Raw genomic sequence first — 27211 nt, 5'->3', positions numbered from 1 at the left:
GCGCTCCGGCCCACCTGCGTCTCGAGTTCCACCACGCGCTGCCGCAGCTCGCGACCCTCGGCCAGAGCCTGGGCCTCGCGCAGACGCACACTCATCAGCTCGTCCTGCAGCTCGCCCAGGACCAGCTTCCGGGGGGACTCCTTCCAGCGGCCCCCGCGGGACAGGTGGGCCTGGGAGGAGAGGCGGGCGGTCCGTCTTAGCCCCGAGGGTCGCCAGGGCCGCCTCAGTGTGCATCCGGCTAGGGCCCTCACCTGCCAGGTGTCGGAGAGCTCCTGCAGCTGCAGCTTCAGCTCCCGCGCGGAGGCCACGGCCTCGCCCTCCCGCACCTTGAGTGCCTTCAGCTCCTCCTGCAGCCGAGCCACGTTGTTCTCATCCGGCAGCGAGCTGTTCCTCTGGGGGAGGAGAGGTGGTCAGAGCCCCGCGGAGGCAGCCCTGGCTGCAGGATCAAGACACGCCCCCGACGGCGCAACGGTTCCTCTGAGCTCCACCGCGGGCAGCCCCGCCCAGAGAGGGTGCCCCAGGACCCCAGGATACACTGGGCAGGTGGCCTATGCGGAGCAGACCTCACCCATGTGGCCCTGGGGACAGATCCTCAGAAATTCTGCCTGCAAAATGGGTGTAAAGAAGGGCACCTGCTCTCACTGGACTGTCTCAGGGTGACCCCCTAATGCGAGTGTCCTCCTGAAATGTTACTGCTAATTACACCAGGCAGGCCGGGCAAGGACAGGTTCTTCCCCACCTGGGGATCTGAGGTCTGTCCCCTGGGACCCATGATCAGACCTGGGACCTGTCTTAGCAGCAGCTGAGAGGGTTGCAGCTCCCTGTCCCTGCTCCTCACCCCCCCAGACCAGTCTAGGCAGCCCCTATCCCTGAAACAGGTGGAGGGGCAGCTTAGGCCGGGGCCCAGTGATGAAGGATTTGTGCTCCAGTCTCTTGGATCAAAATTCAGCTTGCTGCTGGAAGTCCCCACTGACCCCTAGGTTTGAGGGTGAGGGTGGGGCTGGCAAGATCTCCTGGTGCACATTTCCCTCTGATGTGGAGGGAGGTGGGAGGGAAGCCCAGCTCTGGGCCGGCTGATGGGGACTGAGAAGCCCATGGATGGGGCAGAGACACCCCACCTGGAAGGACACCTCAAATAGTGCCACCTTGAGGGAGGCGGGGCCTGGCTCCTGCCTTGTGTGAGTGGGTCCTGCTGCCCTCTGCTGGCTGGGCACCTCTCTTTCCCGTGGCTTTGTGGGAGCTGAGTCCATATGGAGTTCGGTGACAGCCGTTGAGAAGGGCCCAGGCAGTTTGGGGCCCCTTTCAGGGCAGCAGGCAGGAGAGGGTGGTGTCAGTCCACCCCCTGGGTGGTATCGCCATGGGGGTGGGGAAGAGGAGAGCCTTGGCCTCCCTCCCACCTCCATCCTGGTGCCCAGGGCCTGTGGGAGACACAGGTGGGACCGTCTGTCCATGAAGCCCATGAAAGCCACCGCACTGCTGGCCCTGGGCCTGATGCCCAAAGGCAGGCATGCCCCTTGAGGAGTTGATCTGCTTTGTGTGCCCTGACATGTGTGTACACCTCCGGTGCTTGGGAGGGTCTGGGGTGAGGGGCCAACTTCCCACAGGCCCAGAACCTTGTGTGGTGACCATGGGGGAGGAAGTGGGGAGCCAGTGGGTTAGGGAAGTTCCCCAGGTTCCTCGGAGACTGCCAAGGCGGGGGTGGGAGGTGGGGGGCTGGCGTCTGACAAGCCCTGCTGGTTGGCCTGGTCACCTCTTCTTGACAGGGCCTGGTCGCATGCTTCCCAAAGTGCACCCAATACCTTCACTTCCCCTTCTCTGTGGTTCCCTGAACACCTGCCCGCTTGCCCGCCCAGTCGCACCTTCTCCATGTCTAGAACCTTGTCCTGCATCTCCCGAAGGGCCCCCAGCGTCTCGGTCTCCCGCAGCCTCGACTGCTCCAGCTCAGTCTCCAGGTGGGCCACAAAGTCCTCAGTGAGGCGCGGGTTGTCCTGGGGGCAGGCAGAGGGCTGTGTTGGGCCCCAGGCTGCAGCTGGAGGGCAGAAAGCCTTCCTGCCAGCTGGCTGTAGGCCCAGGCCTTGGCACCCCTGCCTCCTCAAAGCCACTGGGCTGGCAGAGGGGCTCAGGCTATGGGTAGAGATGGGGTAGGGGTGAGCAGAAACCCTGGATTCCTGTCCTGTGCCTTCTGCCCATGTGGAGAGAAAGCTGAACACCATCATGGGGGTTCTGATGCTCTGTGCCTAGGGGTGTAGCTGTCCTGGCTTAGCCTCTTTCCTGGGAAAGCCACAACGAGGGGACCTTCTGAAGGGGTCTTTCCATGGCCTCAGGCTGCCCTGAGGGATGCCAGTGGCCAGTTCTCAGGATTGTTGGGGTGGGGGTGGAGGAGGGGTTCTCCAGTCACCCTTCCTGCTCTGTGGTCAGTGCCTAACCATAAAGGGAGCGTGGGTGCAGGGTGGGGCTCAGGGCTATGGGACTCCCGCCCCTCTTTCTCCACCTTCCTCCTCTCACCACTCCCCCATTTCAAAGCAGGAAGAGATGGAGAAAGAGTTTGCTAGGATCACTCTCGTGCAGTACTCACAAGGCTTTTCACAGGTACCCCACTTGAGGGTCTGGGGGGTGGATAGATGGGGCCCAAGCTCAACAATGAAGACCTGGCTGTGGGTGAGGGAAGCCCCTAAAGGCTGGAGCTTGGGGGTAGCAGGTGAATGTCTCCCTGGCCTGAAAGATGGCATCATGCCAAGGTTGGGATGAGCCCAGCCTTGGTTTCCCCATTGGCCATGCTGCCGCCAGGGCTACAGTGCTGCTGGCAGGTCATCAGATAAGGAAGGTGGCCTGGGTATAGCTGAAGGAAAATCCTAAAAGCCACCTCCTGGAGAAGCAGACTCTTCACAGTGCTCTCTGGCCCAAGGGCCTTCCCACCACAGATTCGGAGTTCATGACTCCACAACAGAACTTGGGCTGCCCCCTCACCCCCCCTGCCAGCTCAGAGTGGTGGGCACAGACCAGACCCTCTCCCGAGGGCAAAGTGCTGGGCTCTGGAGCAGGGAACCCCCTCCTCCGTCTCTCATCCTAGCCCCCAACTGTATGGCTGGGCCCTGGGGGAAGCCTGACAGCCCTTCTGATCTTGGGGACCCTGCAGGGCCCCCGTAAGAAATCAGAGCCATGGGATCCCTGGGTGGCGCAGTGGTTTGGCGCCTGCCTTTGGCCCAGGGCGCGATCCTGGAGACCCAGGATCGAATCCCACGTCGGGCTCCTGGTGCATGGAGCCTGCTTCTCCCTCTGCCTATGTCTCTGCCTCTCTCTCTCTCTCTCTCTGTGACTATCATAAATAAATAAAAATTTAAAAAATAAAATCTTAAAAAAAAAGAAATCAGAGCCACATCAGCTGAGGGAGAGGGCCCTGCAAGTGAAGTCAGGGTCCCAGGCTGCCTTGTTCTCAGTGTGGCAGGCCAGACCCCTCACCGCCTGGTGAGATATGGAAACCACAGGATTCCCCAACTTGGGTGTGGGGCTGGGGGAGAATCTGTACTCCCTCTGGGTTTCTCTTCCCTTACTCCCCTCCCCATGTCACCTGGGGTAGGTGGTGAGCTGTGGTGTGGGGCACAGCCCCGTCCACCTGGCCTGGTACCTGCTGCTCCTGGAGCTGCCTGATGGTGCTCTGGGCCTTCTGCAGGTCCTCGGCTGCGGAGCTACACTGCTGCCGCACCACTGCCAGCTCCCGCTTGATGACATAGTTCTCCTCGGCCTCCTGTGCCCGCGTCACCTGCCCCTGGGCATAGTGAGGACAGGAGGCTGTGACCCTCTGGGCCCTGCCTCCAGCCCACCTCGAGGGGGGGAAGCCCCGAGAGGGCCGATGTGGGATGGGAGAGGGGTGAGGCTGCCCACACTCAGAGCCTGGGATGGGGCGCCCCACCGGGTCTGGGCACGTGGGTGGGGGCAGGCAGGAACTGGACACGGGGAGGAGCCTGAAGGAACAGACCTGCCCCAAGCCCAGGCTTCAGTGGGGCTTAAACAGAGAATGGGGCTGTAACAGCTCCTTCCCCTGCCAGCTCCTGGCTCTCAGCCCCTGTCCCAGGTGAGGAGAAACAACCCTTATTTAGGGTCAAGGCACAGCAGACACCGGGCTTCGCTGGTGATGCGGGGGGTCTGGAGGCCACGAAGGCCCAGGGACTCAGGACTGGCCTATCAGGGCAGGTTTGGGAGGTGGAGCACAGCTCTCCCAGAACCTTCTCTAGTCCTGAATCCTGGGGTCTCCATCTACCCGGGCTGAGACCCTCCAGCCCCATCTCCTCAACCCACCCAATTCGGGTCCCCCCATTCCAGGCTCGGAGCCACCAGGTGGCGAGCAGAAGCTTCCAGATAAAGCCATTCAGATGAGGCAGCAGCAGAAGCAGGTGAGAGAAGATGGCAGGCCTTGCAGGTAGGAGCAGAAAGGAGCGTGAGGGGCCAGAAGGGGTGGTGTGTGTGTGTGTGTGTGTGTGTGTGTGTGGTAGGGAGGCTCAGCGCAGTGCACACACCAGGGCCTATGGCTGATATAGCCTCAGGGTCCCCAACTGTGTCCCCCAGAGGGAGGAAACTTTTGTCCACATGTGTGGACAAACACTCACACTTACCCACACACACCATGCTTTCACACATACACCCTCTCCACCCCCCCTCCCCCAGGGAAACTTGTGTCTCCCCTGAGAAGCAGTCCCCAGCCACCCCCATGCATGGTGCCAGGCCTGCCCCCTTCTGCCCCCAGGATGGCAGAGGCCAAGGAAGAGGCGGGTCCTGGCTGTCGTGTGCAGGGACCAGGAGGGACACGGGAGAGGGGATGAAAAGCTACAGTACCTGGATTAACCTATCAGCCAGAGCAGCGCTCTCCTACCCGGCGGAGGGGTTCCGAGCGACAGGGGGAGGAGGCAGAGCGGAAGGCGCAGGGACAGGAGAGGGGGAGAGACAGACAAGAACCACTTGTCACTAACGCAGTGGACTATCTCTAGAAGCAGGGGAGAGAGGAGTGAGACCAGAGAACCAAAGAACCAGCAGGAGAAGGACCCGGAGGAAGAGCAAAGCCAGAGCTAGCTCCGTCCTGGAGAGGGATCTGTGTGCGGGTGGGGAGTGGGGTGCCCGCGGTGCCCCCTCCAGGGCCCGGCACACTCAGCACAGGCGTGAGGAGGTGCCATCCCCGGGGCTGAGGGATGGGGTGGCAGCGCCGGGCCAGGTGGAAGTATCCTAACTTGGAGTCTGAGTAAGCATCGAGGCTTTGGCACAAGGGCAGCACAGTCGTGCACATGACTATTCCCTGGGGGCAGTGGGGGGCCAAGGGAGAGTGGGAGAAGAGTGGGAAGTGTCCCCCCCCCCGCTTTTACTCATCTCTAAAAACAGGTTGGGGGCCAGGGTCAAGGTTGTGGCACCCCATCACGGCGCTGGTGGCAAGGCGCCCTTCTACTTTTCCTCTTCGTTTGAGGGTGAGGCCTCCAAGTTACAGGGTTGGGAGCCTGTTGCTTAATTTGGGGTACCTCAGTCAAAGCAGCATTTCTGCCTCCGTGCCCCCGATGCAGGCAGCCCAGGAGGGACCCGTGTTTGCTGTTAACTGGGTTATAATTTCACACCCAACCCGAAGCAATGCTGCCCTCTGACCCCTGGTAATATGGCATCCCAAATCTCAGTGGGGCTCATGGTGGGGCCCCATGGGATTTACACCATGCGCCTCAGGGCCCGCTGTTTCAGGGTGGGGCTTGGACCCGGGCAGGGGGCTGGCTGGCCCTCTGGCTGCTGGGTCCTGCAGTGGGCCTGGAGGAGTTGGTGCCACAGGCTGGTGGCCACGCTCCTCACCTTCTCCAGGGTCTCAATCCGTTGTTTCAGGAGCCGGTTCTCCGTCCGAAGCCTCTATGTGGGGAGAGGGTGGGGGAATGTGTCAGAACCCCAGTCCCAGCCCCATACACACAGAGATCTGTCCCCTTAAGGGCCAGGCTGCCTCCAGGCAAGACGGAGCCATCATCAAATGTTCTAGGTCAGTGATCCCAGAAAACAGTCTGGGCCAATTCCTGCTCAGCAGGGCCCATTCGTTTTTTGTTTTTTTGTTGACAAAACTTAGTTCACTTAAAATAATGTGATCACCTTCACGGGTATGCACTGTGCGTCAGGGGTCAGCAGTCGGCACCCTTGCCTTCCTGGGGAGTCTGCTTGGGCCTGTCAGAGGCCAATAGGACACCGACCCCAAGGGCTGGCCTTCCTCTCAGCCTGTTCCCACCCCTCACTGCTTTGCTTGCAGTCCAGGGCAGGGGGGTCTTGCTGAACGCACGTGCTTTCTTCAGCTGGACAGCTGTATATCTGCGAACCGCTGAAAGGCACCTGTACTCAGAAGCTGTTACTTCCCTCCAGCTGGGGTTCTGGAGGCAGCTTGCTTTGCTTTTTACCTTCTCTCCTGCGCCGATGATGGATTTGGGTGAGATATTTGTGGTTTTAAGTTCCCCGTGGCCTTTGGGAAGCAGGTGAGGTTTATATACAGCTTGCATCTTAGTCTCTACCTAGGCACCCGTTAAGAAGTAGGTACAGGGGACGCCTGGGTGGCTCAGCCCTTAAGTGCCTGCCTTCAGCCCAGGGCGTGATCCTGGAGTCCTGGGATTGAGTCCCACACCAGGCTCCCTCCGTGGAGCCTGCTTCTCCCTCTGCCTGTGTCTCTGCTTCTCTCACTGTCTCTCATGAATAAGTAAATTAAAAAAAAAAAAAGTAGGTATAAATAATTAGATCCTAAGTGTGTGCTGAATGAACACCAACCAGATCCTGCATTCTCCTGAAACCCCAAGACCTCATCCATTACTAGTGAGGACCCTGCCTCCCTTGGGATCACAAAGAGCATTTTTTCTGATTTCCTCCAGGGAGAAGGTGATGGAAACACCCAGAACACTTGCAGGACACGGGTGTGATTGATAGTCATTCACTGATGTCATGCGTGGGGAAACTGAGTCAGAGGGGGGCCAGTGTCTTGTCTGAGCCCCCCTCAGTTGGCCTGGGTTAGAGCTCTTTCAGGGCCAAGTCTCTGCCCCACATCTGGAATCGGAGTCCAGATCCTCACTCCTGCCCCCTGGATTGCTCAGCCCTATCTCTGGCCTCGATCAAGCATGGAGATCCTTGAGGAGTTGGATGTGCCCAACTAATAACGCCCCTCCCTCCTGCTTTCTCCAAAGGGAAACTGAGACCAGGAATGAGCAGAGAACTATGGGGCTATGGGGTCTGGGTATACATCAGGTTGGGTGTTTTTTTTTTTTTTTTTTTCTGTGTTTTTGAGGCTTTGCCATCCAGCTACATGGAGAGACTGCCCCACCCAGGACTAGCTAATTCCTAGAGACAGCAAACAACCTGCGGGCTAGGGTGCCTTTCACATGCAAACCAGCCCATCCAGAGCCCACACCCACCCACCTTGCCTATCTCGTGCACACGCCAAGCCCTAGGTTCTCCCTGCCCTAAAGCACAACTAGGGACCCACCCTGTCGCCTGCAGCTCCCTGAAATTATTCAGAGGAACCAATCCTAAACTCAAACTCAGACTACCCTACCTTGCCCATTCCTTCCTACACTGGCCCACGCTTTCCCCCTCTTGCCCTCTGCCTCCTGACCCACCCTAGTGCTTCCCCGTGTGGCCATGCATGGTGGGGCATGCAACCTTCTTTTGGGAACTGTAATAAACTCTTCTTTCAGAGGCACTCTCTGAGTCGTCTCCGTGTCTGTCACTTTACCACACCTGATTAAAACAAATTCCATGGGATCCCTGGGTGGCTCCCTGGGTGGTTTAGCGCCTGCCTTTGGCCCAGGGCATGATCACGGAGTCCCGGGATCGAGTCCTGCATTGGGCTCCCTGCACGGAGCCTGCTTCTGCCTCTCTCTCTGTGTCTTTCATGGATAAATAAATCTTTAAAACAAAAACAAAAAACCCCCAACAAATTCCAGATACATTTTGAAACAGGCTAGAATCAAAAGAGCAAAGGGCAGGACCATGCCTGGATCCTTTAAGGCCTGTGGGCTCTTAGGCTCCTCTCTGGGGAAGTTTCCAGGCAGGGCATGTAGTCAGAGTGTCTGCTGGGCCTTCATGGTTACCAGATGGGTGCAGGTCCATGACTATGCATGAGCTAGACAGGCACACATTTGGACTGGTGCATCAGTCAAGCTACTGTTCTGAGAAAGGGGGACACTTGCAAACAAAACTACTTCTGGAAAACCTCTGAACAGGACCAGGACACTGATGCCCTCTTTCCCCTTCAGGTAGGGGTGGCAGGTGACCTGGATTATAATCTAGATTCTGCTTCTGCCTTTCTGAAGGAGGTGGAGACGTTGATGGTGGTGATGGCAACAAAATTAAACAAATAATAATAATTTGGGACACCTGGGTGGCTCAGCGGTTTAGCGCCTGCCTTTGGCCCAGGACGTGATCCTGGAGACCCAGGATTGAGTCCCACATTGGGCTCCGGGCATGGAGCCTGCTTCTCCCTCCGTCTGTGTCTCTGCCTCTCTCTCTGTGTCTCTCATGAATAAATAAATAAAAATCTTAAAAAAAAATAACTTGGGGGATCCCTGGGTGGCTCAGCAGATTAGCACCTGCCTTTGGCCCAGGGCATGATCCTGGAGTCCTGGGATCAAGTCCCACATCCGGCTCCCAGCATGGAACCTGCTTCTCTCTGTCTCTCTCTCTCTCTGTGTGTCTATCATGAATAAATAAAATAAAATCTTAAAAAAAATAATTTGAACAGCACAGCAAATGCTGAAGAGGCTTGAGGCACCCCTGGCTTGTAGGGTTCTCCTCCCACTCACAGCACGGGCCTGGGAAGATGTGACACGGCGCGCTGCCATCTTCCCTCAGTGAGCACTGTCCCTCTGACCCACGTTGGTTGGGAAGAGGAGAACCGTAACTCATGGAGCACTTGACAGGCTACTGTGCGCTCTGGGAGGTGCAGGCACACCAGAAATCACTACGTTTCTGCCGTCAGATCTGAAAAGATGGAGAACTGTACTTTGTGGAGCTATCACTGCCTTTGGGGCCTGGACAGGCCGCTTCTAGATCTACAGCCTGACTCAGCCAATGATGACTGAGGAAGGAGCTTTGAAAAAAAACAAAACAAAACAACAAAAACTGGGCCAAGGGGAGGGAATGAAAAATGTGGTGGAGAGTTCTTAAACCCTGGGCAGTTTTAAAGAATCTCAGGTCTAGCATTTCAAATCTTACATGGCGTAAACATTTGTCTGGTACTGGGCTGGAATAAAGTCATAAAGAAAAAAAAAGGCTCAGAGAGGTGAATTCACCTTCCTGGGTCACATGGCTGATCCACGGTACAGCTGGCATTTGAATCCTGGTCTGTGGGACTCTAGTCCCAGCCACTGGGGGACTCTGTCCCTGAAGAGGACAGAGCCAGGTGGGTCAGGGCTCATGTTTGTGTTTGTCACTCTCACTGGACTGGGAAGTGGGGGATCAGTCTCTGCTGGGACTCTGGTATACAGTAGGTGCTCAATATATGCTGCTTGTGTGAATAACTAAAATCACATGTGGAAGGATGAAAGCAGAAGAAGAGGGAGGAGAGTCTAGGTTGGAGGGGCTACAGTGGGTGCTGTACTCTGTCCAGGTGCCTGGCTCCTACCTGCCCCTGACCTCAGGGGCTCTGCCCATTGAGGGCAGCCTTCCTGAGATCCCTCCTGCCGGTCACACCTGCTGCTGCTTAGCCTTTTGCACTGACTCCCCGGGCCTGGAGCAATCTTCCTGGGTCAGCTCCACCTCTCTCCTGCACATTTTTATCCAGAGTATTTTCTGCAGGTCATATGCTGTATCTATGGGTTCCCCAACTGTCTCCCCATTATAACTGGGGGGCTGCATGAGGGCAGGGACCTATCCACCTTATTTGTCACTGTAGCACTGGGGTGGGCCCTTGTTCACACACTTGCCTACTTGGTGAATAAAGGGGCAGGTGGATGGAGGGACGACACTTCAGATTCTAAGGACAGGCTGGTATGTGGCTTGGGCAAGGCTGTACTCCCAAGGGCATCCGGTCCCTGTCCCCTACCTCCCTGAGGACTCACTTTGATCTCAATCTGCTCCTCCATCTCCTTGCTCTTCATGGCTGCATACTCCTTCTCCAGCCTGCAGAGGGGAGGGCCAATGTGGTCACTGTCCCACTCTTGGGGACCCCTTTCTGCCAGCACCCTGCCCACCTGGTACTGACCTCTTCATCTTCTTGGGGTTGTACTTGACCTGGTAAGCCTTGAGGATCAGCTTGTCCGGGCAGCTGTCGAACTGGTGGGGGATCACCCTCTGGAAGTACTGTGGGGGCACAGGTGGTCCCTGACCCACAGGCCCTGACTCGGGGGTCCACCAGAGCCCCTCTGTACCCTGCTTCCCTGCAGGAGGAGCCAGTCTGCCAGGGGCATCACCATGTCCCAGCTCAGGGCCCAGCCCTCTGTGGGTGCTCTGTCAGTGTGTGTGGAGCAAGTCGGTGCGAGAAGTGGGGCTGGGGCTGTGGCTGTGGTGGGAAGCAGCACCCGCAGCCAGGACTTTAGTCTGCAGGGGAAAAGCAGGGCTTCGGAAGCTCCTGCAGGCAGAAGCTGGGTGGTGGTGGAGTCTGAGCACAGGGACTTTTGCGGAAGGGGGTGGCATGTCACTGCCGCAGGGCAGTGAGAAGAGGCTGAAGAAAGTGAGGAATCATGACAGTGGGAGCGACATGGAGGAAAGACCCCTTGGTGGTCTGCCTGCACCCCTGGGGCCCCAGAAGCCCCGGCAAAGGGTTAAGCACTAGCCCTGACGGAGGACACAGCTTGCTGCGGTTCAGGGCCAGGCTGGCTCCTGCTCCTCAGCCCAGCTGGCCCCCTCTGGCAGCTGCACACAATGGATGCCCGTGTTCACGGACACAGCCATGGCCTTTGTGCATTCTTTCCCAAAGCACCAGCTGGAAGATGCTGGGAGGGGAGGGGTAGGGGCCTGTGTGATGGGGACATGGCAGAAAAGCAGGCTGGCCTCTTCTCCAGCAGGCAGGGCAGCCAGGGTGGGTGTGAAGCTGCCCCAGACCCTCACTCCCTCCCGTGCCCTCACCTGGCCCGGTTGCTGGGGCTGGAACCACACCCAAGGCCTTGTGGTTTGGCTACCATTACTATCTGCCACAGTAGACTTCAGGGGACCCAGAGTTGGGAGCAGGAGAGGGGCAGGACCTCCCAGGGCTTGGCCTAAGCCTAGGCCTTCCACCATTTCCCCTCCACCCCTGAGGGGCCAGGCTGCTCCTCAGAGCCCGCCTTGGTCCTGCAGGAAGGCCTCAGGGAGCAGAGGCCATGGGAAAGGAGCAAAATGCTCAGGGACATCTCCGCCCTCATAGCCAAGCCCTTCTGTCTCTCAGGAGGCCTTCCCCTGCCCAGATGCCTCTGGGAATCCCATCCACCCTGGCCCTCCTGGCCCACCTGGGACATCCCCTCCATGTCCAGCTGCATCAGCTCTGTCTGGTTCACCTGCAGCAAGGCGAGGCCCACCCGGAACACAATCTCCAGACCCTGTAAAAGTGATGGCAGTGAGTCTCTGGTCCTGCTCTCCGGGGGCTGGGGGGGGGTGGGGGGCGCTGTCTGTCCGTGTTCGGCCCCCCTTCCCCAACCCCTGGCCCTTCCTTAGCCTGGGCCTGGCTGGGATTTATATCCCGTATTGTGTATCTGGGAGAGGAAGGGGTGTTTGGGGTCCTCACCTCGTACATGAAGATGTCAAAGACACGGGTGGCAACAGGTAGTGGGAAGGTAGTCAAGAAGAGCGTGAGAAACCAGGACGAGGCGTACATGGATGTGTGGAAGCTCTGGGAGCGGAAGTGGGTGTTCAGATCCGGGAGCTGTTCCTGGGGCACAGGTGTGTAGGGAGGAGGCCAGGCCCTGTGAGGAGGCTGCAGGCACAGCAGGCCCTGCCCACAGGCCCCTTCCATCTGGGAGTGCTGGGCTTCAGTGCCCCGGCCTCCAGGGTGACTTCCTTGCCTGGCCTGGGCCAGCCCTTGGCTCTCTTCCTCTGTGTGCCCTCAGCACTGTGTTTGGGTGAGGCTGAAGTGCCTGAGAGCTCTGAGTAGCACCAGGTAGAGATGCAGGCAGGGGTGGCAGGAGTAGCAGCAGCTGGTGGGTGTTGGGTATACACCCGGGGCAGGCACTAGCACAACTGCTGATGGGATCCTCACCACTGCCTCAAGAGGGAGCCTCTAAGGCTGGGGGGGAGGAGGGAGGTGGTTATGTAACTCCCCAAGTTCACCCAGAGAGCAAGGGGTGGAGTGTGGTGTGGGCCCACTGCAGCACACTCCATATCTAGTGATCCTCCAGTGTCCACCCACAGCTCCCTGCATCATGCTTTGTGCCCTGCAGTGCTCAGGGGATGCCTGTCTGATTAGCCTGAACTTCAGACTGCTGAAAAGTGACAGAAATTGGGGAAACTGAGGCCGGACCAGGTGTCAGGACCCCCTGGATGTCCTTTACTAAGAGAGAACAGACTCTGGAGCTCTCCCCACCTGCCTTGGGGCATCCTCCCACAGCCAGAGGTTCTCTGGTCCTGTCCTCCTACTCTGCCGTGGACAGCCTTGCTACCCGGCCCTGGGTGGGTGGCTTCTTCTCTCAGGCCTGGGCTACCTGCTTGCCAACACTACCAGGTCCCCTCAAGCGATGGTTTCTCCCTGTCCATTGCTATGTAGAGTAACATGGCCCCACCTGTGACCAGCTTCTGAAGCAGGCCGTGTATGTGTGTGTGTGTGTGTGTGTGTATGCACGCACACACGCACGCACGCACGCACACCCAGTCTGTCTGCCAGCCAGGGGCGGGCCCTGCGGGGGCTGCTATTTATAAACAGAGACGGTTGCTCTCCAGTATCAGCAAAGGCAGGCAGACGACACTTTCCCTCCTTCCGCCACACTGGGGAGCAGACAAGGAGGGGCTGGGAGTGTAGCCAACAAGAGCCAGCCTGACCCTCTTGCACTAGCAGTTCTGGGAGCCCCACACTCTCAGGAGCCCCCACCACAAATGGCTGGCCCTCGCCCTGTCTCCAGAAGCACCCTCTGGGGCAGTACCCCACAGTCTCGTGGCACAGGACCCCTTTCGGAGCTGGGACATCTGCATGTGACTTCTCAGCCTTGGAATTCTCAAAGAGACAGAAATGGGGATGCCCTAGGTTAGCACCCATGGGTGTGGGCCAATGGAGAGGGGTGGGTGGGTGCACCCCACCCCTGGCCCCCACTCACCTGTAGCATGTACTCAAACTGGTAGATGCAGAGCCCCAGCTCGGCCATGCTGGGCTTGAAGAGCTCCCTCAGGCGGTACTCCTGCATCAGCCGCACGAATACACAGAAGGCTTCCTCCTCAGGCATCTGGGGGGACAGGCAGGGTGGGAGGGGGTGTTCGCTGCTCTTCTCATGGCCCTGGTGGGCAGTGCTTCACCTTCTTCTCCATTTCGGTTTACAAAACAGGAACTGTGTGGGTATCTTGGACCCTCATAACGAACCTCTGGTCTTTATCATTACCCAGCTTTTATGGATGGGAAACCTTCTGAGGCTGAGGTCACCTGCCACAGGCTGGTGGAGCCAGGACTTGGAGCCCAGGTCTGCCCACCTCCAGAGGCTGAGGTGAGATACCCTCTGGTTTCCCCACCTCCCCAGCTGTCTCCTTTCTCCCTCCTGAGTCTGCTGGGTTCTCTGGAGGAAACCCTCTGCCCAACTAACACCACTTAACACCCTGGGAGGTGACTGGGCAGGACAGTTGTCTCTCCAGCCCCTGGATGATGCAGGTAGACAGCTGCTCTGTGCCCACCCATCAGGGGCTTGGCCTGGGGACTGGCCAAGGTCATAGGTGGATGGAGAGGGAAGCTCTGACCCTAGGAGGACGCTGGGTGGAGGGAACACTGCTTTTGCCCACCTCCTAGGGGCAGAGCCCAGGGCGGGCTGGCTCCTGCCACAAGCCTGGCCCCAGCTACCTACCTGCATGAGGAGCAGGCCCACGATGAAGGCGCTGCCCTGGCAGTAGCCCACCTCCCTGTCCACCAGGGAGTATGCCTGCAAGGGAACACATGCGCATCACAGCAGGGGCCCTCTGGCCAGCACCAACACTGGCTGGGGCTTGGGTGGTGAGTGGAGGCCCGAAGGCCCTAGGCCTCACCTTCATGACGTTGAAGAGGACCTCCTGGCCCAGGCTGTCCTGGCCCTTGAAGAACTCGTGCTCTGGGTAGGTGCGGGCAATGTCCCTGCGGATCAGCTTCTCACATGGCGAGGACATCTTGAGTAGCTCCGAGTATTGGTTCTTGACTGGCATGTCTGTGGCACTGCACAGGAGCTGCCACACGATGGCCCGGAAGTGGTGTGGGATGCCCTTGCGGATCAGCTCCTGACAGTGGGGTGGGGCAGGGGGCAGGAGGCTGGGCTGGACCCTGTCCCAGCGCAGCCTCCCCACTGCCACCCAGGCCAGCCCCTGAGCCCCTGCCTCGCCCGCAGCCCAGAGCTGGCTGAGCCACTGTGCTGCAAACAGAATCCACGCTGCTTAATGTGCTGTCCCCAATCCGTCACAGGACATAGCAGGGCAAGAGACAAACGGGGCCCTGAGACGCCAGTGTGACAGCCACTTGCCTAGCCATCCCCGACCCCCGCCCCGCCCCTCCCGTGTGCTGCCAAGGCTCATCTCTTCTGCACTCCTGCCCTCCGCCCAGAGACGCTAAGTGGGGGGGGGCCACCCCACAGGCCCCGCCCACCTTCAGCAGCTTCTCTTTCCTGCGCCGCCACTCCTCCCACTCGTTGGCGATCCGGCCCCACAGGATCCACGTGTCCTCCTCCAGGTGGCTCAGGTTGGAGGAGGCCGAGGAGCTGGACACCAGCGAGGAACCGCTGTTCCGCCGGGAGCCGTTCATGGAGCGCATGGACTTGGAGTCGGCCTCCAGGAGCCTGGGCAGGGGAGGGCTGGTGGAGGCGGGCCGGGCTGCCGGCACCGCCCGCCCCAGCCCCTGGGCTCAGTGACCGAGTGACGCCCCGGCCCCGCTGGGGAGCCCGGCCCCGCCTCTAGGAGCCCCAGAGGCCTCCAGGGATTGGGTCTAAATTGTTCTTGCCGGGTGACCTTGGCCGGTGCCCTACAGTCTGGAAGCCGAGGCCTTATTCCTGGGCCCCTGGAGAGGCTGCCTTCCGGGTCCCATTCCGTGTCTAGCATCGGGCAGAGAAGCATGTGTATTAGCTGACCGGGGCAGGTTTTGCTAAGGTCTGTGCTTTACAGACCAGGTGGAGAGAGGGCGAGCCGCTGGCTGGGGACAGCCAGCTGGCAGGCGGCTGTATCACCACGTGTTTCTGCTGCTCTGACATCTGGGGCCTCGCTGACCGTGGCCGGACTGCCCACGCAGGCCTAGCAGATTCCTAGAGATAGTTAAGGACTTGCCTGCCACTGCACCTTTCCTACGCAAATCACCCAATCTAGAACTCACAAACCAGCTACCTCTCCTGCTTTGATCACCCCCAATGCCAGGGGCCAGACAACTAGGGCTAGCCCCTACACCGCCACCACCACCCCAGTCCACTGAGATTATGTAAACTAGCCAGTGTTATACCTGTTTACACGGCCTTGCTGTTACTTCTTACAGAAACCACAACAAAGGCTCCTGCTCACATTTTCCCTCATTCCCTCTGCCCCGTGACTGACCCTGGTGCTTTCTGGCTTAGCCCCACATGGTGTGGAGTGCCCCTTCCTCTTAGAGAGTGCAGGTAACAAACTCTTAACCTGTTGTTCTTGCCATATCTGAATAATAATAACGCCTACATTTTAAAACAGGGAGAGGGCCGGGGAGAGAAAGGTGGGAAGGCCTGGCTCAGAGTCAGAGGCCTTGCTCTTCCCTTCAACAGAGGCTCAGTCAGCCAAGGCCAGGGTCACAGGGCTTTTTGCAGCCTTGGTCTCATCTGATTGGGGAAGCGGTCTGTTCATCCCGGGGTGGGTGGGAGAACAACAGGACACATTCCTTGTCAAGCCTCTGGTGGGAGCTGTGACTTTGCCCAGGGCCAGGCCCAGCTCTGAGTGTGAGGGGGCCACGAGGAATTTGTGTTTGGGGCCCAGGATGCAGCCCTGAGGCCACTCCCGGTCCCCTAGGTGACCCCTAGGCCCCAACTCACCGGTTCTGCTCTTCAAGCTTGGCCAGCAGCTCCAGCTCATCTGGGCTGAGGTTCTCGGAGTCCGAGGTGGGGGAGCATGTGGGGGCCGACAGGGCCTCCTGGGACGAAGAGTCGGGGCTCAGAGTGGGGCTCGCCATGGTGGGCAGGCTCATTGGCTGCGAGCAGGGCCAGGTCACAGCTCTGTCTGCGGACCGGAGATGCAGGTGGTCAGCACCAGATGGGTGTCTAGCCTGTCCTGCAGGCTCTGGGCCAGGTGAGCCTGCTGCTCACCTGGGTACATTTCCTCACCACGGGCTTCCTATCTCTGGCCTGTCCGGTCAGTGTATCTCATCCCCATGCACTCCAGCCTGGCTAATGGCCGTGTTGGCTCCTTCTACTCCAGACACTAGCTACCAGGATCCCCTGCCTGTGGCCAGATGCATGGACGGAGACAAAAGGATCGCAGCCAGGGCCCGAGCTGTTCTGCTGTCCCTGGGCATGGAGGCCAAATCTCAACTTGACACTTCTGAGTCTTCAGCAGGGCCAGGGGCCAAAGTTCCCTGTCACTCAGACCTTGGGGGTGCAGAAGCCCCTGCTTCAGCGGCCCTTCCTGACAGCCTTGCTCCCGGTCTCTGGCTGTGGCCTGTCCTGGGAGCCCTGCCTCAGCATCTGACCTTCCCCATCTCATCAACCAAAGTGGGCTGCTGGCACAGCCAGAAGCAATTATTCTCTACTGTTAATTGTCTGTTGCTGCCAACAGCCGGAAGAGTCGACTCCCCCTTGGGCTGGGAAGCCAGGGATGGACGCATCAAAGTGCTGGGAATCTGTGCCCCAGCAGACGCAGAGTGAGAGCTACAGGCTCTCATCAGTATCCTGATCTCGGCCTGCTGTGTGCCGGGTGGGTGCCAGGCCCATTTGTCCTATTCTTGGGGACAGTCCGGCCCCACCCTCCTGGGAGCTTCAAGAACACTGGCCTCTTGCCTTCTGCTGGCTTCAGGAGATGCAGCTCAGCACCGTGCCGAAAGCAAAGGCTCTGGACTCAAACGAACCTGTGTCTGAACCATGGCTCCCCCTCAACAGCTGTGTAGCCTTGGGCCAGTCGTTTGACTTCTCTGTCTCCAAAGACTGAGGAGCATACAGGAGCTACTCCAGAGGGTGGCCGTGAGAATTGAGCGTGCCACCGCTCGCAATATGGCAGCACGGTGCCTGATACTTAATGACTGCTCGCTCCCTAGCTGCTGGCCATTATTATTCATTCCAGGGCCAGGGCCAAGGTTGAGCTGGGCTCTAGGGTTTGGTGTGGAAACTGCTGGCAGGAGCTGGCGTCACCCTGGTGGGTGGTTTTAGGGGTTGGGGAGGGAGTAGAGGCAGGGGCTGGGGGAGGTGTTCCTTCTAGTCAGTCATGCTTCTGGTAAGCCCAGGCTAGCATCAAGGGTTAAGAAGATGGGGCTCTCCAGGGCCCTGGAGGCAGGAAGAAAATGCTGCTCCCCTCACTGTTGCTCTGGATGGCTCCTTCATGCCCATCCACTCTCCTGCATACTCTGTTCCAGGAATCCACTATTGCCCTTGGACCCCACCTGAGCTGGCTTTGACAGCTCAGCCCACAGAGAGGCCCCTGTTCAGTCCAGGGGTCATTGGTCCCCTAGGCAGCAGAAGGACAATGACAGGACAACAGCAGACCATTTCATGCCTGCCATCAGGTCACTGGGTACCTACTCACAGCCCAAACTCAGACCCCAACCAACACCTGAGGGTCCATGGATTGGCTGGGCCTGACCTTGGCCATGCACTTGTTTCCAGCTTCCTTCTCTTTGTTGCCCTGTCTTGGAGGGCAAGGGAGATGGACATCATTCTTCTTTCACCTTGTAGGGGTCCCAGAACCCTCCCTTCCCTGGTCTCTGTGACTCCTCAGGACCACTGGTGCTGCCTCTGGCTCCCAAAGGCTCTCCAGTTCTGTTGGGTGCCGAGGGCTCTGGCTTTGGTGAGGGGTACAAACTCTAGGTGGTAGATCCCGGCAGAACCGCAAGACCTTTTCTTCTGATTGCTTTGTTGGCCGGGGATGGCTGCCCCAAAGACCAAGCTACTATGCACCATCTAGCCAGGAGTTAATCTCTCCTGAGAGAGGGACAGTGGGGGCCACTCTGGGGCCTACTACACAGTCAAAGTCTGTGACCAGCCAGGGCAGAGATGGGCTGTGGACATGAAGTGTTGACCTAGAAGGATCTCTCTGAGTAGGGAGGGGCTGGGAAAGCAGTGTGGGTTTCCCAACATCAGATTGGGGAGGTGGGGAAGAGGTGGTGGAGGTGAGGACTGGAGCCTGCTAAGCACAGCTGGGTTGGGGGAGCAATGGGACCCCTAGAGAAAGAGACCCCATGTGGCATAGTGGTCTGGGCCCACTCTCTCTTTACTGAGTCCAGGAGATTCAAGCCTTGAATCCAGCACACACACACCCTTGCTGTCCCCAAAGGGCCCAAGAGAATGGTTCAACTCTGGGTTTCTGATTTAAAACCATAACCAGGGCCAGCCACTAGCAGAGTTTGTTCAGCTATTTATCACATATTAATGTGTAGTTCATACAGGAAATAAAATTGATTCAATACATAAGGCTGAAATTTGCAGTCTGAGAGGCAGAACCTTCTGATCCCTCAGGAACTTTCTCTTGACTCATCGCCAGACTGTCTAAACACAGCCTGGCCCTGGAAGCCATCCTCCTGATGCACACGTATACACAGACACACTCACACCATGGACACACTCACACACTCATATAATTGACACTCACACATACCTACACTCGCACTCACACACTGTTCCACACCATGCACATGCACATTCATGCACTCTCCCACCCCCACATGCTCGTGTGTGCGCACACACATGCATGCACATGCACACTTCCTGCATTGACCAGATCTTGCCTCTCTTAGACCTGAGTAAATTGGGACGGGCATGGCTTGCTGCCTAGTTCTGTGGGTGGCCTCGCCTCCCCTCCAGGGCACCACAACTCTTACTCGCTCCACCTTTCCTTCCCTGATGCCCACTGAGGGCCATCTGAGGGCCAGGTGTTGTTCTAGGCACAGGTATATGGAGGGGAAAGAGGTGGATGAGACACGGCCTCTGCAGCCCTTCCCCCGCTGTGGTGGATGGATACAGAGACAAGGCAGGGTGCCTCGCTCAGTGCCTTTGAGATCCATGCACAGGCCCACTAGGTCTCAGGTCCCAGCCTCTCAGCGTCAACTTCAATTCCCTTTGCCTCTACTCCACCTCAGCCACTTAAAGGGGGTCCTGGACCCTGCAGAGTGGGCAGTGGGTCACCTGCCCCTGTGCCTGCTGGCACTACACCTTCTACACCCCCATAGGGTGGCCCATGGTTAATGAGGCTGAGCCAACCCAGAGGGGTGGGAAGAGACTGCCAGTGAGCTGGGGCAGAAAGATCCAGCTGCCAGGGGTTTCCCACTTCCCTTTCCTCTTCTCAGGGGTGTTTGGACACTGCCAGTCATGCTTCCTCCTTCTTAAAGGCCTCTTCCAGCTAGCTTCAGAGAGGCTGCGCTCCTGGGTCCTCTCCTCCCTCCCTGCCAGGGCTTCTCAGTCTCCTGGTTGGCCTCTCCTCCTCCACGGGCCCTGTCTCGGCCCGTCCCTTCATGCATTTGGTGGTCTCACTCTTGAGGCTTAAATGACCACATGTATGCCAACAACTGGGATATCCTCCTTTTCCCAGATTTTCCTTTCTCCTGAGCACCATCTAAGATTGCCAACTGGCTCTTGAACACCTCTGCCAAGTCCCCCACCAGGGGAAGAACCGCCTCTGTCTGGGTCCCTGCTACAGCAGGACCCTGCACTGAGCCTACAACAGAGGAGTTGAAAAACATCTGAGGAACTGAACCGCCTTCCCATCCACTGATGCTTGCTGAATGCCCACCAGGTGCTGGACATTGCACCGAGCAAAGGCCAACGGAGCTGCTGCCCTCCTGAGCGCATGGAGCATAGAGAGTAAGAAACCATCATCCAAGCTTTCTCCTGCAGATTGAGAGATATGTTTCCAGGAATAGAGAGAGTGGAACACCATCTGGCAAGCCCCTAAAGAGTTAAATGTGGAGTTCCCACATGACCCAGCAATTCTGCTCCTAGATAGCTACCCAAAAGAATGGGAAACATATGTCCACATGAACTCTTGTACGTGACTCTTCACAGCAGTGTCATTTATAATAGACAGAAAGAGAAAGAACCCCAGGTCCACCATTGGATGAACCAATTGACACAATGTGGTCCATCCATGCACCGGAATATGATTCAGCCATAAAAAGGAAGGAGGCTCTGACACACGCTGCCATGTAGATGAACCTCAAAGACTTTATGTTCAGTGGACGAAGCCAGACACAAATGATCATAGGTGACATGCTTGCATTGACATGAAATGTCCAGAATAGGGGCATCTATAGGGATAGTGGTTGCCAGGGGCTGGGGCCTGGGGAGCGGGTAGGGGAATGGGGGAACCTACACACAGGATTTTTTTGGAATGCTGATATGTTCTGGAATTAGACAGTTGTACTACTTTGTGAATATACTGAAACCCACTGAACTGTTCACTTTAAAAGGGTGAATTTTAGAGAAAAAGATGATGAGGGATGGGATGGGATGGATTGGCAAAGGAAACACAGTGCAGAAGCAGGAGGAAGGCATGCCATTCCAGAAAAGACTGGAGAATTCTGCAGGGGCCAGACCCCCACAGGGCCCTGTGGGCTCAGGTAGGGGCCTGGCTGGGCTTGCATTTTAGGAAGACCCTCCTGGTCCCTGGTGTGGAGATGCTCCTCAAACTCAATACTCTCCTGACTAAAGCCAGCAACTCCTCCTGCTACATGGGGGGGACTAGCTGGGTCCATGTGCTGCCCTCCACCCACCTGCCCAGTGCTACCCTCCTCATGCTTGCCCAAGCCCTTCAGCTATTCCCTGCTTGGAGATGGAGCCCAAATGTTTTTACCTGGTGCACACAGTCCTGCCAGCTTGCCTCCTCCCTCATCCCAGCCCCATGATGCTCAGCCCTCCAGGACCACCTGCTTCTTCCTGTGTCTTTGCACATGCTGTTCCCTCTTGTTGGGAAAGCAGTCTCCAACATCTGGTTTGAATATTTTTTTCTGTGAAATCGTTCCTATCAACCCCCACCTCGCATGCTGGCTCACTTCTCTATCTCCCTCTGAAAATACTTACCCCCTACATCTCAGCCCAAGGCACATTCCATGGCAATTGCTTCTATACAGGCCTGCCTGCCCTACTGGGTTATGAACATTCTGAGGTCAAGGGCCTATCTTCTTAATTTTCTATACCAAGCTCCTAACACATATGGAATTTAGTAGGTGCTTAATAAACATTCACTGAATGAATGAAGACAAAAATTTCTGTGCTGCTCAGCCAAGTGATCAAGGTTGACATCAACAGTGATAAGCCACAGTAAGAGCATGAGCCTATGATGAGCTGAAAAGGGCATGTCACTTTTGTATCTCTCTCCCCAGAATGCATCACTCCAGTTTAACTATGAGAAAACCATGTGACAAATCCAGATCACGGGACATTTTAGAAAAATTCCTGACCAGTTCTCCTCAAATCTGTCAAGGTCATCAGAAATAAGGAAAGTCTAAGAAACTGTCCCAGCCATGAGAGCATAAGAAGACTTGACAAAATGTCATGTGGGATCCAGGATGGGATTCTGGAAGAGAAGAAGGAAATTAGGGCAAAACTAAGGAAATCTGAGTAAAGAAAGTGTGGACTGTATTTAATGTATCAATGTCAGTCTGTTAATTATAACAAATGTACCAGACTTACTGAAGATGTTACTAATCAGGGAAACTGGGTGGGGGTCTGCAGGAGCTCTCTACTATCTTCTCAATTTTTCTGCAAATCTAAAACCATTCTAAAAAATAAACTGTATTTTATTTTTTAAAGATTTATTGAATGTGTGAATGAGAGAGAGCACAAGCCAGTGGGGAGAGGCAGAGGGAGAAACAGGCTCCCTGTTGAACAGGGAGCCCAATGCAGGGCTCAATCCCAGAACCCCGGGATCATGACCTGAGCCAAAGGCAGGCACTTAACCAACTGAGACACCAAGGCACCCCTAAACTCTATTTTAAAAATAATTTAAAACAAAGATTCTGTATCAGTGTAGGCCGAAAAGTAAAGGTCAGCCGTAATGCATGCAAGGTGCCAGAGCAAGCAGGACTCTCACATGGTCCCTTGACTAGGCCACAGAGGGAGGATTTCCACTTAGATTTCTGACTCCAGAGCTTCTGCCCTAAGTTGATCCCTGTGCTGCCACTTTCTCTGCATTCTTTTACTTTGGAAATAATACAGATAAAGCACGAATGCCCAATTTACTGGGTACTCAGTAAAGCACAGTCATTACTTTTCAGCGCGGAGAGGGAGTGAGTGTGTGCGCGCCATCTTAGAGAGCCTGGCATTTTCGAAGGTGGGAATAAAGAGCCCAAGTTTCCTTTCAGTTTGGTTTCCTAGCTTTCTGCCCCCCAGTTTCTGATCCTCTGCTCTAATAATGACAGGGGACACAGACTCATTTCTGAACTGCATGCCTCAGGAGATGCCATGTGACCCCATGTGCCCAGCCTGCCAGGATTGTCAGCGTGATCCAGCAGACCACCATGGCCCTAGCTGGTTCCAGCTTCTGGGGAAATGGCCTGGTGTCTGGGTCCTTTTCCTAGCCAAGGGGTGGGCAACCAGTGGGCAAGCTTTGATAACAAGGACACTCACTGGAATTCGGGGCTTACTGCCTGCCCCCTCTATTCCCCAGTTCTACCTGCTTCTCTATGCTCTGGACCTTTCCATATCCATGTACCTTCCTTCTATGGCTCTCTCTCTATGTGTGTGTGTGTGTGTGTGTGTGTGTGTGTGTGTGTGTCCACAACTGCTCCCAGATCTCCTGGCCTCCTGTGAGAACTCCAGAGCCAGAAGTCTGGGTTCGAATCCCTCCCCTACTGTATATCTTTGTGATACACTTTGCCTCAATTTCTTTTTTTTTTTTTAATTTATTTATGATAGTCACACAGAGAGAGAGAGAGAGAGAGAGAGAGAGAGGCAGAGACATAGGCAGAGGGAGAAGCAGGCTCCATGCACCGGGAGCCCGATGTGGGATTCGATCCCGGGTCTCCAGGATTGTGCCCTGGGCCAAAGGCAGGCGCTAAACCGCTGCGCCACCCAGGGATCCCTGCCTCAATTTCTTAATCTGAAAACAGGGCTAGTGATAGTACCTGCCTCACGGGAATACCTGAGCTAAACTTGTCAAGTGCTTAGGACAGGAACTAGCTGGTCCATGCTATTTGTTCCCCGTTGGATGGAAAGTTTCATGAGGGTAGGGGCTGTCTAGTCACCACTGGACCCCCAGAGTCTAGTACGCTATCAGGCATCCAATAGCTGTGGAATGAATCAACAAACCCCAATGGGCTGGCCCTCTTTAAAGGTTAAATGCAGTGAAACTATAATTATTGTTATTGGGAAATTGGGAATAATAGCAGCAGCAAATACTTTCAGACTAAAATCTGAGATGTGGACTATTATGACCTGTGGAATCCCTTCTGACCTAAAAAAAGAAAGAAAAAAAAAGGTTTACTATCCCGTATCATCACCAACTTTCTATTTGCCACTGAAGTAGGTTCATTCCTGGTAAATCCCTCATTTCTCTACGTTTTTGTTCCCTGAGAATGACAAAGGAGAACATTTAAAGCCCTTGTAAGCCTTCCAGGGACAGGTGAGTAAGAGAAGTGGCATCTTGCAAAGGCTCTTCAAAGCCAAGATGGTTATCTCTTCTGCTGCCTGAGTCAGCTGCAGAGTTTTGCTGGGCCACGGGGCAAGGACGAGGTGGGTATGCCCTGCCTTTGGGAGCTCTCCAAGGCAGATGGGTCAACCTCTTCCTGTGGAAGAGATCCAGGCCGTCTTTCATAAATGGGTGAGTAGGGAAGATGGTAAGATCCTAAAATGAAGCAAGTATTTACTAAGTATCTGCTATGTGCCCTGCACTCTCCTGAGACTCAGCCTTGAACAAACCGTCAGGCTCCCCTGTGGGACTAGTGGGTTACATCACAGCATGCTGAGCAATGCAAGAAAAGTGCAGGTGAGTTGTGCTGACAGGGCCTTGGAAGATACATGTCTCTCTCGCCTCCTGTGATTTCCTTCTCACTTCTTTTCCTGGCACTGTTTGACTTCCAGAGCAGGTGTGCTACAGACTCCCCTGGGTAGGGTAGGGCTTGCTGCCTTTCTTGAGTTCTTCCAACTATGGTTCCCTTTCCCAGGGAGGGGTGTGCAATATGTGGCCCATGGATCACATTTGGGATGTGAGGCCTACGGGATGAGGCCCACCAGACAAGGCACGACTCCCTGAACACACCACGCTTGTTCCTGCTTCACGGGCCTCTGTCCAGACACTGCCTGCCTGGAACGCCCTTCCCTGCCATGCCTGCCCAGTAAGCTCCTCTCTGGGCCTATATGTCATCCCTATTCCGCCCTCCCTGATGCCCCAGGGATGCACTGGACCCTATTCTGTGCTCCCGCAGCATGCTGCGCATAGTTCCATCTCATGCTTCCACACGGCAAGCAGCAGGATGTGATGGTGAGGGCACACATTGGAGTCTTGGTTCCTCTGGGTGGATTGGAGGATTAAGTGAGATAATATGTAAATGGTGTTTGGCACAGGGCCTGGCATGTGGCATGGGCCCCATCAGGGTATGCTACTGGTTTCAGCTCTTGCCTCATGATGCCAAGAGGGTCTTTAGAGGCAAGGCAAGGACCACATGTGACCTTCCTTCTTACCCCAGCACCTGACTCAGTTCCTAGCACGTGGTGGGGCTTCACTTGGAATGACCAGCATCTATGTTCTGTCAGAGGAAACTAAGATCACGTTTCACCTCACCCCCCTGCTCCTACCAAAACACTACAAAGACCAGGCCTGTACACCTAGTTTAGGGTAAAAGTGCACTGATACTGTTCACAACCCCTTCCCGGGAGCTTTCTCGTGTTTTCCTAAGTAGTTCATAGTCTGTTCTGGTGAGCGTTATGAGCCCCTGCATCTGCAGAAGGTCCCACCCTGGGGAGGCTGTGGAGACTGTTTCCTACGTGCCTCGTGACCTTCAGGAGTCTTCATCCACGCCTCCTTTCAGCAAGTGGACAAAACAAACCTCTCCCTACCCAGGTCTATGTATCAGAGGTGTCCATGAGGTGACGGCATTGCCAGCAAGTAGGCCCCCTCCTACCCTCCCCACGGGAGGCTTCTGTGTGGCCACAGATCCCACTCTCAGACCATCTCTCAACCCCGACTGAGCCGGCTTCCTGAGATGCAGCTTGGCTACATAGAGACGGTCATTGTCCAGTGAGGTGTCAACTAATTACCACTAGGGGACCAGGGCGGCCAGGGATCCTTGCTAGCATTCATAGATGGGCGACTGCCCTGCTGAACCCCAATGACCCCTCCCACTCGGTGCCCAGGGGACATTCAAAGGACCACACCCTCACCTCACTGGCTCCCCTGCAGTACAGAACAAGGTTCTACAGATTTATCCCCCACCCATTTTCCAGATGGAGAAGTTGAGGCCCTGAGCCAATAGGTGCTTCTTTCCAGGGCTGTCCAGAGTCCACCGGTGAACATCCACAAACAAGCCTGGGCTTGCATCTCTGGGGCTTTCCAGGCATGCTTTTGTGGCTCAAAGGAGCCCAGACAGGCAGTGCTAGGGCTGGACTGATCTGGATTCTGCACGGGCAGGACCCAGGCTCCTCCTCACTCCCTGCAGTCCTGGCCACACCGTGTCGCCAGTTCTGTGATCCTTCCTCATCCCTGTGCCAGAGCCAAGCCACCTGCAGCTCCTTCCAAACCACCCGCAGTCAACCACAAAAGCCCAGGGGAACGCACAGGTTGGACCTGAGAATGAGAGCTGTGGGGTGGCAGGACAGGGGGGCGGGCTGTGGGGGGTGTGGGGGGGAATCAACACACTCGGGAAAGACATGTAGACATGGGTCCTCTAGCTTGATCAAAGGCTGGCCAAGGGAAAAACCAAGCTGACAACTCACGGGTTTTCTACCCAAGCCTCTTCAGCACATTCTTCCCTTCTGAAAATATTCCTTAACAAAGAGCCGTCTGCTTCTGGCAGGCCCAAACCCAGCCCCACCGGGTCCCAAATGCCAGGAGAGAGGAGGAAGCCGTTTCATTTTGGCATGACACACGGGCCGTGGGTGAAGGAACTCACTCAAGCTATCGGGGCTGCCCCTGGCAGCAGTGCTGGTCCTGCCATTTGAGGCCAGCGGGTGTGATGGGGTCAGGATGCTGGTCCTACCAGTCTGGTCAGACTTCAGGACTGGGCCCGGAGCAGCCTGAACTCCCCCTTCCCCACCAGGGGGTGGCGTAAATCAGGGGGCAGGCAGTTATTCCCTTTGGGAGACTTCAGAGTAGGAGGGAGAGTGAGTGTCCTTCCCTTTGAAGAAGGGCAAAAGCAGGGAGAGATGGATAAAGGGGAAGAGGCCTGGGCCAGGTGTCCACAGGGGTGCTGGGAGATTCTGGGTCACCCTGCCACCCTTCGGGGCCCCGGTGGGGATACCAGGTCAGGGAGGCTGGTGTGGCTGGGACAGGGCAGGCAGCTCATGTGTCCGAGTGTGCCTGAGCTGGGAGTTTTCGGTGCTACGGGAGGACCTGGGCAGGTGGGATCCAAGGAGGTGTGTGAAAGTGCTACAGAGTCCTGTGTGTGTGTGAGTGTGTGTGTGGGAGGTCCCAGTTGTCTGGGTCTGTGTTGGAGGTCTGAGTTTCCCCGTGTGTGCTGGGGATCCAAGTGTCTAGCTGTGTGTGTGTGTGTGTGTACGCCCACCCGCATATCAGGGGGCTCCTGGTTGTCTGTGTGTTAGGGGCCAGGATGTGCATGTGAGTTGTTGAGGGTTCATGGGCATCTCTGTGTGAGAACTGTTGGCTCCCAGTGTGTGTGTGTGTGTGTGTGTGTGTGGGCACGGAAGCGCATGTGTTGGGCTCTCAGAAAGATGTGTGTCTCTGCCAGGGGAGGAGGGTTCACGACATCTGTGGGGAGGTCCTAAGCAGGAGGTGAGGGTGGATTCTGAGGACCAGTCAGGATCAGGGGTGTGTGTGAGCGGCTGGAGTGTGCTGG

At 56.5% G+C, this 27211-nt stretch overlaps 1 protein-coding gene across 2 annotated transcripts in view; it reads right to left on the bottom strand.

Moving 5' to 3' along the window:
* The window catches only part of EVI5L (ecotropic viral integration site 5 like), a 30326-nt gene that overhangs the window by 2268 nt on the left and 847 nt on the right, over window positions 1-27211 (bottom strand). Inside the window, exons 2-16 of one of the 2 annotated variants that reach the window (XM_072787480.1) lie at window positions 16098-16281; window positions 14702-14891; window positions 14116-14340; window positions 13938-14012; window positions 13206-13331; window positions 11687-11830; window positions 11412-11501; window positions 10190-10287; window positions 10047-10107; window positions 5818-5871; window positions 4831-4863; window positions 3626-3766; window positions 1860-1988; window positions 252-392; window positions 15-170 (exon numbers count right to left, since the gene is read on the bottom strand). In XM_072787480.1, the coding sequence (XP_072643581.1) occupies window positions 15-170; window positions 252-392; window positions 1860-1988; window positions 3626-3766; window positions 4831-4863; window positions 5818-5871; window positions 10047-10107; window positions 10190-10287; window positions 11412-11501; window positions 11687-11830; window positions 13206-13331; window positions 13938-14012; window positions 14116-14340; window positions 14702-14891; window positions 16098-16249 (1815 nt within the window). In that variant the 5' untranslated portion in view covers window positions 16250-16281. The remainder of the gene's footprint in view (window positions 1-14; window positions 171-251; window positions 393-1859; window positions 1989-3625; window positions 3767-4830; window positions 4864-5817; window positions 5872-10046; window positions 10108-10189; window positions 10288-11411; window positions 11502-11686; window positions 11831-13205; window positions 13332-13937; window positions 14013-14115; window positions 14341-14701; window positions 14892-16097; window positions 16282-27211) is intronic. The other variant, XM_072787482.1, reaches the window with a different exon arrangement.

The sequence above is a fragment of the Canis lupus genome, chromosome 19 (assembly GCF_048164855.1).
Source record: "Canis lupus baileyi chromosome 19, mCanLup2.hap1, whole genome shotgun sequence".
Taxonomy (NCBI): Eukaryota; Metazoa; Chordata; class Mammalia; order Carnivora; family Canidae; genus Canis; species Canis lupus.
The sequence above is the reverse complement of the archived record's forward strand: the minus strand, read 5'-3'. Positions and strand labels throughout refer to the sequence as shown.